Genomic DNA, 19,299 nt, shown 5'->3' on the forward strand with positions numbered 1-19,299 from the left:
CTCTTAATACACTCTCATTTCTTTCAGAGATATCGCGAATTAATAAACAGCTGTAAAATTTAATCAATTTAAAGTGCGTCACGAAATCCATTTTTTTTTAAACATAAAAGATATTTGGGGATTAAATTATATAACTATTTATTAACGAAGCAAAATCGATAAAAAGATGAAAAATTTTACATTAATCTATAAAAAATTTAAAAAATTTTTTAAATAAAATAAAAACATGAAAAACCGAGCTTTACCTTTTATTTTTACTTCTTATACAAGAGAGATCTACGTTTTCATTTTCCATTATTAAGCGAGATTATTCAAGCCTCTGCTTTTTAATCAAATGTCACAGAGTGTTTCTTCTTATTAATTTTACTCTTAATATTATATTTTGGATCGGATATACCCTTCTCTTATCAACGATATCGTTTGTTTCGCTTTTCCTGATCGTGTGCGAATATGCCGTGTATACGATAATAGTGCGAGTTATACATATGTATATATACCAATGGATAGAGATCGCAGGATCGGATTTCGCGGGTGCGCATTTGGGCGAATCCACTTACAATGGAAATTTCTCCATTTCCCGACGTGACGTTTTGTATGCCCCGGGAAAGGATGCGAGCCCCCTCTCTCCCCCTTCGATATTTCGATATTGACAATTATCGTCTGGCAAACACGCAGCCGCTTCTCTCCTCTCCTCTCTCTCTCTCCTATAAATATTTATTAGCACGTCAATATTCCGGTTCCATTAGCGGAGTTACCTTGAGTTAGCACGTATTCAGCCGATCGTAAAACAAATATATACATTGTGTTTGTCGTTTCGACATTCCCGTGAATGTATATCTTTATAAAAGTAATTTGTACTCGCGAATCGTGAGATTCCGCTGTGCGCAGGAATTTCTGAAAATTTTTTTTTGTTTCAACGAGTAAATATTTTTAACGAGGTGGCAATCGCGATATTGAAAATGACAACAGGCTCGAGAACGGGTCTTTCGCGAGGGCGTTTTACGAGCGCAATCGGCTCTCGAGCATAAAACATCGAATGAGGTATTTAACGAAAAAGCGAACGAATTTGTCGAAACGATTTGTCGACGGCGCTCTTCAAACGGGACGAGAGTAATTATTTCGAATATATATACATATAGAGATATGCGGATTGATTTCGCGTTGCCATGCGAAATTTTTACACCAACGATAATTCATACTGCGAATGCTGCAAAAATAAAATTAAAAGCTTAAAAAAATATATTTAAAAATCAGTTAAAAATGAGGAAAAACTGCACACACGTATATAGAGAAAACGAATAATTAGAGAAATAATTAGTATCGTTAGAAACGAAATTATAATCTATAATAGTTTTTTTAATAGAAAAAGTTTTTCAATTAATTTTGCGTACGAAATTTATCAGATATTAATTAAAAGTTTTAAAAAAAATTTAATAAACGTGAAAAGTTGTAGTAGACTTCAAAATATTATATGATTGCTTTTCATATTTCTCCTAATAGAGAGCGTGACGTGTAAAAAGCGCGTATTTCTCGATAAGTATTGTGCAAAAAAAAAAAGGTAATTCGCTATTCCGAAGTTGAAAGGATTGCGATTCGATTGGGAAATCAACCCTTCGACAGAAAGATGTGACATGCAGATACGCCAATTTTCCGGAAGGAAATTGCGAGACGGGCTAAATTTGATACGCAGCCAATTGCATGGGATTTTTACGGATTTTTACAGCATATATTATCGATCGTATATAGAATATCTTCTGTATGTTGAATGCAGGCAGGGGAATATTTTATATTTAAAAAAAATTTTTTATATGAAGTATTAAGAAACAAATTTATTATATTAGTATATTAAAAAATGAGATATCTCGCGAAAAATTCATTTCCGATAATTTTATCAAAGGTAAAAGTTGCTTATTACGATAGTATACCGGTTTGTTTGAGTCATCCCGCGATTGCAGCTGTCGAGTTTATAAGATCGAAAGATAGAATAGGTATATACACATTACTAATTATTAAGCTCTACTTTTAATTACTTTTATCGCATTTATTTTCATCTTTTATCTTTAATACGCCGTAACATTAATTAAAAACTGTTCTTTCTCTCTCTTTTTTCTTTTCTTCTATTGATTTCAATTCTCTCCCCGTAGTCTTTATGAACAAGCAAGATTTCTCATCGACTTTATTCAACGAATTCTCAGATTGTTTCCTAATAGAAATTTAAAATTTTTCTTCAACCAATATTTGTTGCTTTTCTCGACCTTCTATCGCCACGTGTTTATATTCTTTCTCTATCAGACATGATCGCGTAGATTGCAAGCACAAATCGATAACGGGAACGAAGATGAGCGTAAAGGCTGACCTTTCGTTTATAAAAATTGAATAAATAAAGCAGGAGAGAAAAAACGGCCAGGTCGCTCGCTCGAATTAACCCCAGTTAGTTAATCGGCCGTTAAGCCGATGAACGATGGCGATGCATCGGCACGTGTGCGCACACGTTGGAACACGAATCGATCCTGAAACTGACCTAAGTTTAGCGATCCTTCTGGCTCGTCGAAGGTAAAAAGGGACCATAGTCGATCGCGTCGGTTGAGCGGGACGGAACAGCTGTCGATCCGGGATGTGAAAGTAACGGGATTTGGGCTGAAAATCTCGGCCAGGACGTCGAAATTTCGATGATTTTTTTCTCTATGAACTTAAATGTTTATTGACCGACTGGCTTTTAAACGAGAAGTGACAAAAAGAGTATTTTAAATCTACATTGCTCTACTTTATCTAATTATAATATAATTTTTATATAATATAATTCTATTTATAAGTGCGAAAAACTTTAGGAGATGATTCTTTGTCAATAATTAAGGAAGGTTTTTCATATAAATATATACACTTCTATATTTCTCCTTAAAGAGTTACACTCCTTCAAAGAGGGAGGTGAAAATTGGGTTTTTATTTTTTTCTCAAAGAACAAATGCTGAAAAAGGGTCAAAAGGTCAACATTTTTTATTAGTAAAAAGGATACTTATTAATATTTTTTAAATTCTCTTGCATTATTATATAAAACTAGCAATTCCTATTCAATTTTTTATTAGAACTTTTTAACGCGTTAAAATGTGCGTTAGAAAGCTTAATTTTAGAAACTTTTGTATTTCTTTCACTTTTTTTATAAAATCAATAGTTGCAAGAAAAAAATTAAAATACATTAAAATTATTAAAATACATCATGCACAATACGCTGCTAAATGCCGTAGCTTTCGAGTTACGAGAAGTTGAATTTTAGAATAATAAAAAAAGCAAGTAAAACAAAAATTATAATAAATGTTGGAACAAAAATAAAATTTGAGAAAAAAATAAAAATCTAATTTTCACCTCCCTCTTTGGAAAAATTTAATTCCTCAGGGAGAGATATGGATGAGTATGTTTATATGAAAGATTCCCCGTAATTTTCGACAAAGAATCATCTCTTAAAATTAAAATAATAAATAAAATACAGTTATCTAATCAGATATGTGGGAATAATAGAGACACCAATATAAAATGACATTTGGAAATATTTCTAACCGAAAGAACGCGATTCGCACCGATTTGCGAATTGCTCGTCTCGAAGGCGACGTCGCGACGATAATCCCGGCGTCTCGACGCCGCTAACAAACGGCGCCCCGTTACGCTTTGCCTTGGAGCTTTTACGCGAGCTTCTCTCGGGGGTCGCTTTTAACAGCCTTCGAACTCCAGCCGTCGCCCCCTTTCCGCTACCCTGTCCTTTAGAGCCCTTTTAACGTCCCCGTCCTCTCTTCTCTCCTTCGCGACACAACAACGACGGACGACGCAGCGACGCGTCGAGAGATTTATCGCGTCTGTATATTGCGAGGCCTCTTAATCGCACACGTATAAAAGCCGCGGCGCGTCAACTCTCGCGAAACCCCCCTTTGACCCTTGTAGTTTCTTTATTCGCCGGTATGATCCCCGAAATTAAGGATATTGAGGGATATTAAAGATATTGGATTCCTCCTAGTGCCAGGATATTCGCGGCCGGAATAGAAGACGCGTTTCCAAGATTCGGAATACTCGCAGAAACGTTAAGGACACTTCCCTTATATGAAACGTATAGGACGTTGCATATAAGGGAAGTGTGCCTAATTAATATCGAGTCTCATTTTTAAAGCTTCATATTTGGATAAGATTTTTTTGGAAAATATTAGAACAACACAAGTACGCGTCATTCCTCGATTTTATATAAAAAAGAATGATATTTTTATATAAAGTTTGTTTAAACTTGATTAATATTTTTTTACAGAAATCAGCTGATTAAAGCGTTAATTTGCTTATTAAATTTTAAAATAAAAATATGTTGTAAAAATCACAAAATAATAATGTTATAAATAATGTTATAATGCTTTAAACTCGAATAATAGTTTTGACAGTTATCAGCTGATTTCTGTCAAAAAATATAAAAGCGACAACAATGTCAATAATATGTCTTTTTTAGAAAGGGAAAAATTGAATAAATTATGAGATTTACACGGATTTCTAACTGTAATAAATATATATGCAATATTTCTTTGATAATATACTTATCACATTTTTTACTTATATTATTTTTTTTAATTGTAGAAAATGGTAATTTCCGATATTAAGCATATGTTCCTAATATACACCTCATTCTTCACTTTGTATTTAAAGGCTAGATTATTGGGAAAAAATATTAATTTTATTTCATTAAAATTGTTAATTTTATTATCAAATACATAAAAAAAAATCCAAATAAAAATTCTTTTAAAAAAATGTCAGTCCCATAAAAATAGTACAAAAATTTTATAAATTGCAATTCGAACACAAAATACAATGAATTTCACAATAATACAAAATTTAAAATTATGATGACAGATTACATTTTAAACTGAAGTTTAGTAGGAAGGTATATAATTGAGCTCAATTTCTTTACCTTTAAAAAACTTTACTTTTTTTAAAAATGATTTATTATTTTTTACAAATGATAGCCAGATATGACAATCTTATATTGTTAGATCACTTTCCATTTTTTTAAATAAATTTACACTTGCAATTTTTTTAAATAAATTTGATGTTTATTCAGAGAATATTGATGAAATCACGCACGCAGCATCTCGCTGCAATAATAAAAAAAAAAGAGAAGAGTTGAGTAACGTCGTAAATCGCTCTCTCCTCCATCTACCCCTCTCAGTATCGTCTTTTCAGTATATCGTTCCGAACACAAACCGCGTACCCTACCGATCCGCTAGACGATTTCGCCGGAATTCAACGTCGGCCGTTACCCTCGATCGCCTTTATCAGTCTTTATAGCTACATCGCTTATCCGCCAATACCGCACGGTCTAAGCTAATTTTATACCCGCGGTCTCTCTCCCTTCCTTCCTCTCTGTCTCTCTCCGTGTCCCCAACACAAACCCACGCTCATTGGGAACTTTGAGACACGTAAAAGTAATCCCGATTCATTTCCGCGGGATTGCTCGTGTCGTTCTTTTCTCTCTTCCCTTTTCCCTCTCCCCGACTCGCCGTCTTTCCATCTATGCGAAGAGTTAACGAGAAAAGTAATCCAATTTTGATCCAGCAACGGAGTAACTCGATCGGGATTCCCGCGGTTGTGTCTCGTATTGCTTTTCTGTCGTTGAAGATAAAATCTCGCACGAAAAATATTACAGTCAATTATGTTTTAAATTATACATTTAATTAATTAAATAATATTTATTCCATTCAGAATACATGTATAAGAGTTTAAATCGTGTAAAAATAATCCATCCATATTACATCTATTTATTAAAAAATAAATTCTTAAAAAATTAATTTTTAATTTCTCAAGTTATAATTATATTTAAAAAATATATTTATAAAAATATAATTATATATTTAAAAAATATATTTATAAAAATGTAATTATATAATTAAATTTTTCGCGTAAAATGCATAGCACGCTCTTTGTGAATATAATATTTTTTCCTGTCGTGCACAAACATTTATCATATGCTATTCTATAATGAATTGTGAATTTTATCAAGGCAAAGCATTTTCGCGGAAAGTCGAGTCAAATTCCCATAAGGAATCCCCCCGGTTCTCTTGCATCTTACCGGTTTATCCGCGACACTCATGGGAAAATCGCAGACGACGACGAATAATCTGTATGGCGTGTGTGCAACATCGTATCTGAGAGTTCAGTTTCACTCTACGGAGCTTTAAGTCAATTACGCGCGTCTCGAAACACGATTTCCAGTGATCCGATCAGTTGCAACGACGATGACTAGACCGCCGATTGTTGTCGTTCATTAAGGGCTGCGAACCAAGGTGTTCTATAAAATTACGTCGATATTGTGCTCGTCGTTAATTATTTATATCTTAATTATTTATACATTGTAATTATTAATATTTTATTGCCGTAATATTTTTATAATGCATTGATAATTACTTTGTATGGAGATTATAATAGTATAACGCGATTTTTAATATCATTATATTCATTATTATTCAATTATTCTCGCGCGCGCGTATAATTCCAGATTTTTTCGAGTCATCAATCCTTCATCTAAGAGGATTATAAAGCGACGATGAATTCGGAATTCTTGTGAGATATTACGAGGGATTTTACCGGAGCTGCGAGGCGCGTGAAGACCTGCATTCACGCGCTTTAATAAACAGCGACGCCTCCGAATTTACCTTCCCGAGGGCGTTTTCGAGTGCCCTCGAGGAGTAATACCCTCTCTTTCATCGGAGCGGATCATTTCGCTGCAAAAACGCGCGTTATCCGTGTCGACTGTTCCGAAAACTGTAATTACCACAATTGAAAAAAAGGAGAGAAAAAAGAGATAGAGAAGGCCAAACTCGTTAGATGTTTTCTATATTTCGTGGAAATTTTTTCTCACAGTATATAGATTTCAAGGGACGATTCTCATCCATCCGCAAATTTGAACAATGACACAATTTTTATAAATGTTTCCGTACGCTCCATTAATCCTTTTCTCGTTGCCTTCTCTCTCTCTCTCTCTCTGGTGATTTATTCATGCAATTTATCTCAAATATCGATAAATTAAATCGAGATGACATCACAATTTTTTTTATATACATTCTATATATAAAGATTATTTAAAGATCATAGTATTGTTTTAGTTATTTTCTCGGTATTTGTAAAATGTAAGAACTGAAATTATTAATTTTGTTGCTTTTTATGGCATCTACTACGCACATGTGTTTATGGCAGGTAGATATTAGGGCTATTAAGTAGGAAAGAAAAAACGAGTCTTCAAAAGAGTTTCTCTTCTTCATACGAAAAGAGAAACGGAATCTTCCGTTTTTTTTTCCCCCCCAAACTGGAATATTGTACCTTATTTCTTATATACTCAGAACTGAATCGCTTTTAGCTGAATTTGTCGATCAGCGCTTGCACAGATACAAGCATTCTTTCTTCAACCTCTCTCATTCAAGTATATGTATATTAATTTGAAAACGTTTCAACTAATGATTGTGAAACTAAGAGAAACCCATGATTGATGGATGCAAAAACAAGTTTCACACACGCAAAATGCTTCTTTTAATATTAACAATGTCATTTTAATTCCGTATTAATAAAGAAAATGGATAGTTTACATATCTTTAGGAAATAATATAATTTATAACGTTTTTTATCATATATTTATTTTAATCTTAACAGGCAAATATTTCTGTATAATTTATAATTAGCAACTATATATTTTTTCTTAAGAACGAAAATACGTAATTCTTTACACGAATTGAGTTCTCTCATTTTATGCATAAAAATATTCAGATCGAATAATGAATAATTTACGAAATATTTTATAATTTATGTAAAATTAAAGTATAAAATATCTCATAAGCTATTCAATTTTGGGTCATCCTATTCTTATAACTTGTTATGTCGAATATTACAAGGAATCATGATTTATATTATAAAAAAAAGTTTTATTTTAAAAAACTAGGTTGACCTTTAAATGACGTTGAAAAAAACGCCACTCAAGGAAAATTCTAAGTCAGGAAACTCCTTGCAACTTTTGTCTGATACCTTTTTTCCTATCATCTCGTGATGTTCAAATATTTGTCTGTTAAGATTAAAATGTATCATCTTGTATATCATCATAGTATCGCGCCGAATATGTCGAGTCGTCTCGACATGCTGTCTCGCCAGGAGAAATATTTTGAACTAATCTCTAAGTTTCCTTCTTCTTCTTCTTACAGCGAAAGAGCTGAAGGTATGCGGCAGCGCCAGAAGTGGTGGCGAAGTGTGCTGCTCAGCCGACATGGAATTGAGACTGCAGGCACGAGCACGTGACAAGCACGAGCAGGCCACCAAAGAGACTCTCCAGAGAATGCATCAGGTGCTGGCAGTGCGGGGAAACAGGTTCCACAGTAAGTAACACCGCCTTTTTCCGATTTCGCCGATAAAGGAAAATGCATAGTTTTATGTGTCCCTCTTTTTCCCTTCTTTCTCTTTCTCTCTCCCTCTTTCGTTCCAAAGAATCGGATGAATGAGCAAAGAAAAAACGGAGAACAAAGCGTTATCGTCAAAGGAATGCAAGGAACCGTAAAATATTCAGAGAGCTGGACATTAAAATTTATTACTGGGAAATATCTCGGGGAAATATTTATTATAGTTGAAATAGTAATATATATATTTTTTTTCGAAGCGAGAGATATGTGAGAGATGCACTGCCTTTACTTGAGAAATCTTTAGGATAATGGAGAGATGTTGAATTAAATTTTGTATTTAATATTCGCGATTAACAAGTTCCTCGTGTCCCCGAGATGGAAACTTCAACGTATATAAACTGCTCTTCCCCGCTTTCCTCGTCTCTCGTCATAGCGTTTTATTCGCGTTACACGGACGAAACTTTTTAATCGCCTTATTCAAATCCCTTTAATCCACTTATTCGAAGGTAACGCGTTGTGCTCGTACATCGAGAAGTAAAGTCAATATTTCGTAGTAAAAGATTCGCTTTTCCACCAGTCGGAAGAACAGGGGGAAGGAAGGAGAAACTCTTAGTTTTGTATATTCGGAGAAATCTTTCTCTCGCGAGAACAATGTAAGATCGCAAAAATGGATTCAAATACAGAGGAAAAAGAATGAATTCAAAATCACGAGAGAAACTTTCGTAGAAGAAGAGCACAAACGTTGTTGTATTTAAAACATGTAAATTTAAAGAAATGTATAGATCTACACGATTCTAATTTTTTGTATTTTAATAAGTAAGATTTCTTTTTTTTTTCTACTTTAACCTCGCGAGGTTTAACCCTTCGTCAATGAACTCTTGGGTATCCAGGTGCCCGCAAAGCTACTTTAAGTGATAAAAATGTGTCGAAACTTTTCTCAAAGAACCTTTTCGATTCGAAAACCTCCTAAAATATAACGAGAAAGAATGTTCGATCAGCAGTGTCTATAAAAAAAGAAAGTGTTAAAAACAGTTGGTAGTCGGGTACCCACACATTGATGGAAAAGTAAAAAAATTATGATAATTGACAGAAGGGTCAATCGTCGAGTAGGACGTCCCTCGGTTAAGGTTTACCCTCGTACAACTTTTTAACCCACGTGCTCGAAACACAATGCTCGATCGAGCTCTCGTCCGTCTTTCGCGTCTCTCGAAATGGACTTGTCGGGTCGAACGGGAGGAATGGAACAGAGGGATATAGAAGAAGATTTCAGGACTAACGGCGGCACGACTCGGCAACTCGGAAGTGGATGTTGACGACCTCTCGCCGGTGCGGTGCGGCTCCTCCAAGAGAGCTCGCGAGGTTTTTTTCTAATTAAAGAGGAACCGCAGGCCGCATCGACGAGGGGCTCACGAGGACATACTACGAACTCTCTTAATGCAGATGCTGTCTTGCGCGCGCTCGAGAAGGCATCTGCATGCAGGCTACGTTGCCCTATCGGCTCGATTGTGTCAACGTACTAACAATAAGAGAGAAAATAATGGCCCATGCAAAATGATGCGAAGAAAAACATTTTTCGAATGAGAGATTCAAGAAAAAAATTATAGAATGATAGACATAAAAATATAAATCGATAAAGATATAAATTAATAACATAAAACACAATAATAGTTTATCGAAATAGATAAGCGATGAATTTTTGGCCCTTATAAGAATATTAAAAATCGATACTTTATAGCCGCGGACCTATTAAAACTCAGATTTATAATATGTGTATTAAATGAAAAAATTTGTAGGCTTGAATCTATTTGGTATAAAAGTAATCTGCATACAATGTATTATTAAAAACTTGATAGCCGCGAACTCATCAAAACTCAGAATTATATTATGTATATTAAATGAAAAAATTTGTAAGCTTAAATCCATTTGGTATAAATGAAATCTGCATATAATGTACTATTTAAAAAAACGTGCGATACATTTTTGGCTCTTATTAGAATATTAAAAATCGATACTTTATAGCCGCGAACCCATTAAAACTCAGACTAATATTATTATGTATATTAAATGAAAAAATTTGTAGGCTTGAATCTATTTTGTATAAATGAAATCTGCATACAATATACTATTAAAAAAAAACAAGCGATTAATTTTTGGCTTTGTTTAAAATATTAAAAATCGATACTTCATAGCCGCGAGTCCTATATACCGCAGTCTTATACTACGTGTATTAAATGAAATAATTTGTACGCTCGAATCTGTTTGGTATAAAAGTATTTTGCATACAATATACTATTAGAAAAAACAAGCGATTAATTTTTGGCTCTGTTTAAAATATTAAAAATCGATACTTTATAGCCGCGGACCCATTAAAACTCAGAATTATATTATGTATATTAAATGAAAAAATTTGTAAGCTTAAATCCATTTGGTATAAATGAAATCTGCATATAATGTACTATTTAAAAAAACGTGCGATACATTTTTGGCTCTTATTAGAATATTAAAAATCGATACTTTATAGCCGCGAACCCATTAAAACTCAGACTAATATTATTATGTGTATTAAATGAAAAAATTTGTAGGCTTGAATCTATTTTGTATAAATGAAATCTGCATACAATATACTATTAAAAAAAACAAGCGATTAATTTTTGGCTCTGTTTAAAATATTAAAAATCGATACTTTATAGCCGCGGACCCATTAAAACTCAGAATTATATTGTGTATATTAAATGAAAAAAATTGTAGGCTTGAATCTATTTGGTATAGAAATAATCTGCATATAATGTACTATTAAAAAAAACAAACGATTAATTTTTGGCTTTGTTTAAAATATTAAAAATCGATACTTTATAGCCGCGGACCCATTAAAACTCAGACTTATAGCTGCACGTATACATCTGCCGTGATTATTTTGTTTCGATTTAAAAACTCATAGTTTCTCAAAAAAAGTTATTCAGTAATTATCTGTAGCGAAATTTATTTATGAATCAACCCAATATTTAGTACAAAATTTATTTTAAAGAGAAAAATTCTCTTTATATATAAGAAAAATTACTTACTTTAAAAGAAATTTAATGAAAAATTGTGAAACAATTATAGAAAATTGAAAACAACTCTCTTACTGCAAAGATATATCGATTACAAAGTCAAAAAATATGGAAGCACACGGATGAAAAGAAAAAGCGAGAAATATCTCTCGAGTGCATATCTTTTATCGCCGGGGATAAAAGCTCGTGTGCAAATAAAAGCCTTCTTGATAAGTCCTTATTGATTTGTTATTTGACGATTTATAGGCAGAATCTGTCACGCAAAATAGCGCGAGGGATCATCAGGATATCCGCCATTTCCACTCGTTTTCTCTGTGTTTGTACGCATCTGACAGTATCTCCAAAGTATTTCCGCATATTCGCATTTGCATCTCGGAATCTCGGAATCGAGACGCCTCAAATTTCATTTCGCTCGAGTTTGCACGACGTTTACGAGTGTACATAACTCGATAATAGAACGAATAAGGAAACCTGAGCCCCATATCACACATTTATATTTCACTACTGATAAATACTCAATTTATCACACTTAATTTATATTTTTCGGGATATTTCACCGTCCTGACTTTTTCTTGGGTCATCTATGTATCTATATATATAATCTAAAGCCTTCAAATTTTAATTTATATTTAATATCTATAATCATTATTTATTTTTTGTTTTAATTTCATCTGCGCAGTTTGATTCCGTGTGCAGCGCGTTTTTAGTTTTTCCTGTTTAAGATAACATTTTTTACATATTGACTGTGTGTTTTTATTCATATCGAGAGACTTTTGCGCGCGTTTCTCTTCTGTCGTGTCAACACGTGACTGTCAAACTCATCACGATAACGATAACAGTAATTATATTCTGCAACTATGTACGTATGCATCTGCAACTTTGTGCGCCGCGAACAAACACACATATTGTATCTAATCCACCGTCTGCTTCGCTGCAATTAATAGTCAGCTGTTGAACGCGCGAATGCGCCGTAATTAGCATCGGTGCGACAGGTAGCTTTAACAATTCGCACAATAGTTGAATGCCCTCTCGAGTGCCTGTGTGTCGAGAACGGTAATTATTCGAACCTTCCCTTTTCTCCCTTTCCCCTCTTACCCTTCCTCCCTTGTTTCTGAAGCCATTTCGAACACTATCCATTGCCATAAACGGCAGCTGCGAACGAAACAACTTCGAGATACAGGGAGAACTTCTTCGGAGATATTAACGCGTGTATAGCGTAATTCTTTCGTGTGTTTAAATAATTAAAATCTTTCTTGTGATATATTTTTTATGTGCGTTGTATTTTATTAAGCGCAAATCTTTGTTTGAGTAAATTTTGATAATGCTGTATCTTTTGCATAAGGATAATAAAATTCTTAGAGAAATCTTTGGATGAAAGTATTCGAAAATAAGATTATTGCGCGAAAAAAAGAAGTGTCTCGACGAAATATCTGGCGCCGACTATACAATAAGTAAGGAAGACCGAGGGAGACAATTGGCGGAGCTGTTAGCTTCGGTCACGAATGGCATATCGCGACAGTGTGTAGAAACTTAGATGCATAAGTTAACAGAGTTCCCCGAAGTTCTCCCTATTATCATTTCAGAGTATAGAATATCGACGAACGGAGAAAATCGCATTGTCTCCAGCGTACCGTTTTCTTCCCTACAGACATGCAAGATGTCCCGCTCAATAGAATATCTAGAAATGCCCGTCAAAAAATTACTTGTCACGAGATGATTTGTAAAATTGAAAAAATTCATATATTAAAAGTAATATATGAAAGTGGAAAATTGCATGTGTGTCTCAGATTCACAAATTGTAAATCTATAAAAGAGCATTAATACTTCAGAGTGTTAATGTTCTTTTTGAAAAATGTTAAAATATTTTTAAAAACTTTTTTAAAAATTTCTTTACATACTAAATGATATAATATTCTGAGATAACTCGGATACCTACATAAAATTAATGAAAAAATAAAAAATGATACAATATTCTCTGATATACAAAATGAATTATTATATGTATAAAATATAGTTTCTTTGTATGTCTACTCCTTGGAAAAACAACATGCCTAACATATCTTTGCAATATTTAAATTTTTATTAAAATCTTATGTGATTTTTTTAGTATCAAAGTCTTAAATTTTAAGAAATATGTTCAATTTTTTAATAATATTTAAATAAATTAGTAATCTTTAAAAAGGAATTTATAATAAATTACTTTTTGTTTCATATTTGTACTTTATATTTTTGTATGTATCCTTCGTATTTGTTATAGTGATATATTGCACTTTGTTATTGTCTAAATAATTTTACGCTTAATAAATCAATATTAAATGTTAGAAAAACTGCATTCTTTTGGTAATTTTCTTTGTAATCGTATGAATAGAAAACATTAGAAAGCGCACAATAGATTTATTTTAAAAAGCTACATTTACATATTTTCTTATTTTACCTGCAATTTCAAACAAAAATATCTGGAATATCAGAAAATTCTCAGGGAATTTAACAAGATTTAAGTAGACACGCTGTTTTTTCTCAATTTAAGTTCAAAAGAAGTAAGAATTATTTCGATCTAAAAATTTCGCAAATATACGTATGAAGTATCTTGTTGCATTATGACATAGTAGTAAAGTGAAGGTTTACTCTAAAGTGAATATGTACTCAGGTACTTAGGTTTAGGTGATGGCACCTCAAAGACCCTTCGGCCTTGAAAGCGATGTTAAACGGAAAAGATGAAAGACCGATGAGAAGCTTTCGAATAATTTCGTTAAATGGGATCATTAAACAGCCGTAGATGCTTGAAAGCCAGGACGTATCCTAATTTTCACGTTATAATTGCTGGCAATATGGTCTCGCGGGTAGGTTCTTCGATCAAAGATCGTCTCCGTGTGACAAAAATTTATTTAGAAAAATTTTTTAAATGGTAAAGATTTTTCACCAAAAAATATTAATTTTTCAGAATAAGCTCTTGTCCACAAATAACTTATCTTGATCCTGGAATTAGATATACTATCATATATATATGTATATTTATTCTTGAAATCGTATATAGAATTTCTTAAATTGTTTTCATTGTTGAATATTTACGCTTTCGTTTAAATTATATTTTAATCCAAAATGTTCCTTTTTTAAGCTTACACTTACTCATCGAGATTTAATTTAATTTCATACTAATTTAATTTAATTTGATTTAACGCCTCATCTGCCTCTAAACTATCATGCCGAAAAATTATTTTCGGAAGGGACTATAACGTGTGTTAACGATCTAATAAAATATCCCTTCGACATATCTAAATGTCGCATTTACATACCGATGTCGAAATGTCACGTCAATGAGGTGGTATTGACTTGATCTCGCGGCTGTAAAAAACCGTAAACTCTTCAGGAACAAAGTGCATGTAATACATGGAGAACGAGCGGCGTTTTTCCACCCCTCGATCCACCGCCACCCGTCTCCTCCTTCGCCCACCGTCAAATCTCCTTATCGTCACTTCAGCCGCGGGGGAATGTGATTAAAATTCCTTTTAGCGACGAACCCCCTCCGGCTCTCTCTCTGTCACGAGTCCGCGATGCCCGACGACGCGTCGGAAGAGTGTTGTAAAAAGCACAGACGCAATCGACAGCGAAAAGAATGTTGAGGGAGAGAGAGAGAAAGGGGGAAGAGGGGAAATGGGTACTTGCCGTTCGTCAAGCTTTTAATTCGCGATACGACCACCTACCTACCCCCGTTGCACGACGATTCGCACCCTGAAATCTCGACTAATTTCCCATTTTGCCTCCGGTCGTGATTTTCCGCCGAGAAAGCTGTCAAAGCGTCGCGAAAACTTGTCTTGATAAACCATGTCGAGATTTCCACGTAGACTTTTACTTAATATGAATTTTATTGCCGATAAAACTTACATAGTACGATTTATTAAAAATATAAAAAATGATTATTAATTTGGGATTTCAGAAATGCATATAATTATTTTGTCATTAAATTTAATCATTAAATAAATGATGTTAATGATGTTAAAAGAACATTAGCAACAAATATATATATATATATATATATATATATATATATATAAAAGCAGAATTACATTATCACGTTTTTTGCAGGTTTTTTCAAGGATCTATTGGCAGCCAGCAAACGAGGCTTTCATGAAATGTTCAAGAAGACCTACGGCATTCTCTACGAACAGAACGCGTATGTCTTCACGGACTTCTTCAACGAGCTGGAGAATTACTACGCAAAGGGAACGGTGAGCATCTCTCTTTCTTTTTCCTGTCTTTTAAAAGAATGTGAATTTTACAATGTTAAACAAGCACAAAATTTTATTTTCCTTCTTGCTGAAAATTTTATTTAAATTTAATTAAAATTTGATTTAATTTTATTTAAATTATATATAATTTTAAATTTTATTTAAATTAAATTAAAATTTTATTTTTTTGAAGATTTTTCTCAATTTATATTAAAACGATACATTTACAATCAATATATTATTCACACAGTATATTTAATCTGCTCTGCCGTTCAAAACAAGTTTCGCATTTCTGAGAACGGAACGGAAATTCTCTTCTATTTTCCGAAAATTTGGTTTCGCGGAGTTACACGTCTTTCTAACGTTAAGGAATTCATTTACTTCTCGTTTGATGTCGCGCTGTAGTACCGGTGAAAATTGCAATCGCGCGTTAATTTCCCCGCCATCTTCCGCCCTTCCTTTACTCCTCGCCTTCGTCTGGTGTATTAAGCGCGAATAAATAAGACGCCGGGCCATGAAGAAAATTTCTAGAGCTACCAAGGCGCGTCTCGGGATCTAAAGTTTATTACAAGCCGTTCCGCGCAATTACGCTCGACGACACCTTCTCGGGATATTAGATAACACAAGATGTTAGGAAATGAGTAGTGTATAGGGACTCGATATATATTTCTCAAAAGTATATGTGTATTATAAAATTATGTAGCATTTATATATAAAACAAAATATTTTACGTGTTACGTAGCTCATCTATTTTATATGTAACTGCTGGTTGCAAATGACAAAGTTTTAAGATGCGCGTCACATGATAGTAATAATTTCGTTATGAATGTAGGCATGAAGGAGATTTGAAGGTCAACTTTTTTAATTGACAATTTTTTTTTATGTTATAGAATTAAATTCTTCGCGTTTCGAACGAATCGGGAACAAACGTGACAATTTCTCGCGTTGAACATGCACAGACCTTTATTCCATCCTTTCGGAAGTTTCTATTAGAATTTGCTACGCAAGCAACCCCTTGTCTACAACGTTTGGCTCGCGTTGCCGAAAATTGAGGTGGAGGGTATACGAAGGCGGGTTTAATCAAAGCCTTTGACCATCGTTCGGCTATTGTCTCTTAGGGCCCAGGATGAAAATATTCTACTGTGTCGGACCTTTGAAGAAAATCCCGTTACGCATCCTTTTCATATAGGTATAGATATACAATAGGTATTTTGTTATATTTATATCTATTTACTACCTGTCGAAGGTCTTTCTTAAAATTTAATGGATTACACTGTAATCCATTGATTTTTACGAGCTATTCTCTCTTGAATTATCACTGGTTTAAGAGATGAAGAAAAAATAAAGGATACAAAAGAAACCAAGTTTCTCGCTGATCGAGTTGTTGTTACCTGATGGTTTGTACGTGACAGGGTCGTGGACATTTATATTTAGGGTAAATTGCGCTGAACTTTGAAAGATAAAAGAAAGCCTTGATGAGTGTCTTCTTCTTTTTCAAACGTATGTATGTACAAGTAGAGGTAAGAGAGACACTGTTAAAGGTTAAAAGGTTAAAGAGAATATATCCTTAAAACACATTGCACTCTCTTTCTAATTTGTAAGTGATACACGTTTGTATTTATTATTCATCAATGCGCGATATTGAAAGGGAGAAGAGAGACTGAAGGAAGATGACGATCGAGACGAATTGGCTTGTATCGATTGTTATTCAAATTATCTACTGGCGCCGCTCGTACCTTCTTGTTGCACGATGGAGCCAAAGTGTCGATCGTGTGGATAGATTGCATTATTGTCACAGCACGACACGTATTGCTAATAAATTTATCGCGAATATTAAATCTGTCGCGGATCGCGTCATCCTCAATTCACGAATGTCAAGCTCGTAAGCGAGAGATATTTTTTTTGCGAACGCGACTCTGAAATAATAATTTATCAGAAATTTGATGCAATAAAATTGTAAAAAAGAATTGTTTTAATATATTTTTACCATATTTTTGCTATGATATATGATATATTAGAAAAGTTTTGTTGTAATCAAAATTAAGTATATTGTCAGAATTTTCAATTTTCAAAAGGAATATTTATTGTGTATCAAATTATGATTAATAAAATATTTATAATTAAATATAGGGTCTATTGCGAGAAAAAATTGTAAATTAGATTATTGAGAATGCATCAAATATTTTTCAATATTTTATCATATTATTATTTTCGATATTTTTCGATATTATTCCAATTTAAAGATATTCCAAATCGCTAAAATCTGATGTCAAAATTGACAAATTCGAAATGATGACTCAATTAAAAATCAGAGTTTTTTAACTTCATAAAATATACTTTATATATAAATATCATCATAATAATATCTTATCATCGATATCATCGTAAATATAATACGATGAAATAAATTAAAATGGCCTTTTCTAAGCGCAAATTTCGCGTAAAATTGTAACTTATTGTAACAAAGCAAGACTGGAATCGCATTCAGCATAAAAAAAAAATTATTGAAAAGAATTAATTTTTTCGTTGAACTGCATATAGTTGAAAAGTATATTATACGAAAAAGAAATTGTTAAGACTTTTCCGATATTAAATATTCCGAACGAATGTAACTCATAATTCATTTCAAGACTAAAAAACGTATAATCAGATCAAGTGCCGTACTAATGTTAAAAGCATGTTTCGGGACGAGAACACCCGTGGATTAAATATATATTGAATCGATTTATCCTTTACTGTGCCTCTCTTTTTCTCCTCTTATTCGTGATATATACAGGATCACAGGCAGCGAAATCGAGTTTTTAACAGGTGCTCTTGTATTCTAATTGCGCGAGTAATTGCTGGAAGTCATTAATATTCCATTGAGTCGTCGGGCTTGGCATCTCGGTTGTCGACTTTCGATTAATCCGAGTTATGATCGGGTCCAGCCCAATTTGTTTGAGGCTACGAGGACTGAATACCAAAGTAAACGGAAAAGGCGTGACTCGCTCTCTGAATAATCATTCAATCGAATTATCTGACTTGCGAGATTAATACAGCTTGATAGCGGTTATATGTATCGGGATCAAATTTATGTATGTAAATTGTGAGAAAATAATTTACAATTCTATTTGCACAACAATTATTTTATGTATTTAGTGCCTCAGAGTGCACATGCCTGTGTGTGTATATGTTCTTCATTAAAAAGTTATATACTTTTATTTTACAACGTTTTAATAAATTTATCAACGTTATTTTTATAATTAAACTAGAACTACACACACATTCTTCAATTCTATATTAAAAAGAATATTTTCAACAAGATAATATAAAGTTTATTTAAACTCGAATAATATATTTAAAAAAATCAGTTTATTAAAGTGTTAATTTGCTATAAATTTTAAAATAAACATATCAAAATTAATATTGTTGTAAATATATGTTATATAATCCTTTCCTAAAAAAGATATGTAAAGTCGATACTCGCATATATCGAAGTTTATTGTTGTCGCTTTTCCTCGATACTCATTGGCTGTCAAGATTCGCGTTGTGTTTTATATTCGTAGCATCGAGAGGCTGTCGTCGCGAGGGTTAACAGTTTAACAGTTTGTTCAAAATAAAATTAAATAAAATAATATTAGTTTT

General features: G+C 33.1%; 1 protein-coding gene across 9 annotated transcripts in view; it reads left to right on the forward strand.

Annotated features, from left to right (window-relative positions):
• Dlp (glypican dally-like) overlaps positions 1-19,299 on the forward strand; it is a 156,913-nt gene that overhangs the window by 130,071 nt on the left and 7,543 nt on the right. For all 9 annotated transcript variants that reach the window (XM_083041888.1, XM_083041890.1, XM_083041893.1 and 6 more), the window contains 2 exons: positions 8,208-8,378; positions 15,533-15,675. In XM_083041888.1, coding sequence (XP_082898014.1) covers positions 8,208-8,378; positions 15,533-15,675 — 314 coding nt within the window. The remainder of the gene's footprint in view (positions 1-8,207; positions 8,379-15,532; positions 15,676-19,299) is intronic.

This window comes from Prenolepis imparis, unplaced genomic scaffold, assembly GCF_030444845.1.
Source record: "Prenolepis imparis isolate NDT839.2.m4 unplaced genomic scaffold, iyPreImpa1.0 SCAF_7, whole genome shotgun sequence".
NCBI lineage: Eukaryota > Metazoa > Arthropoda > Insecta > Hymenoptera > Formicidae > Prenolepis > Prenolepis imparis.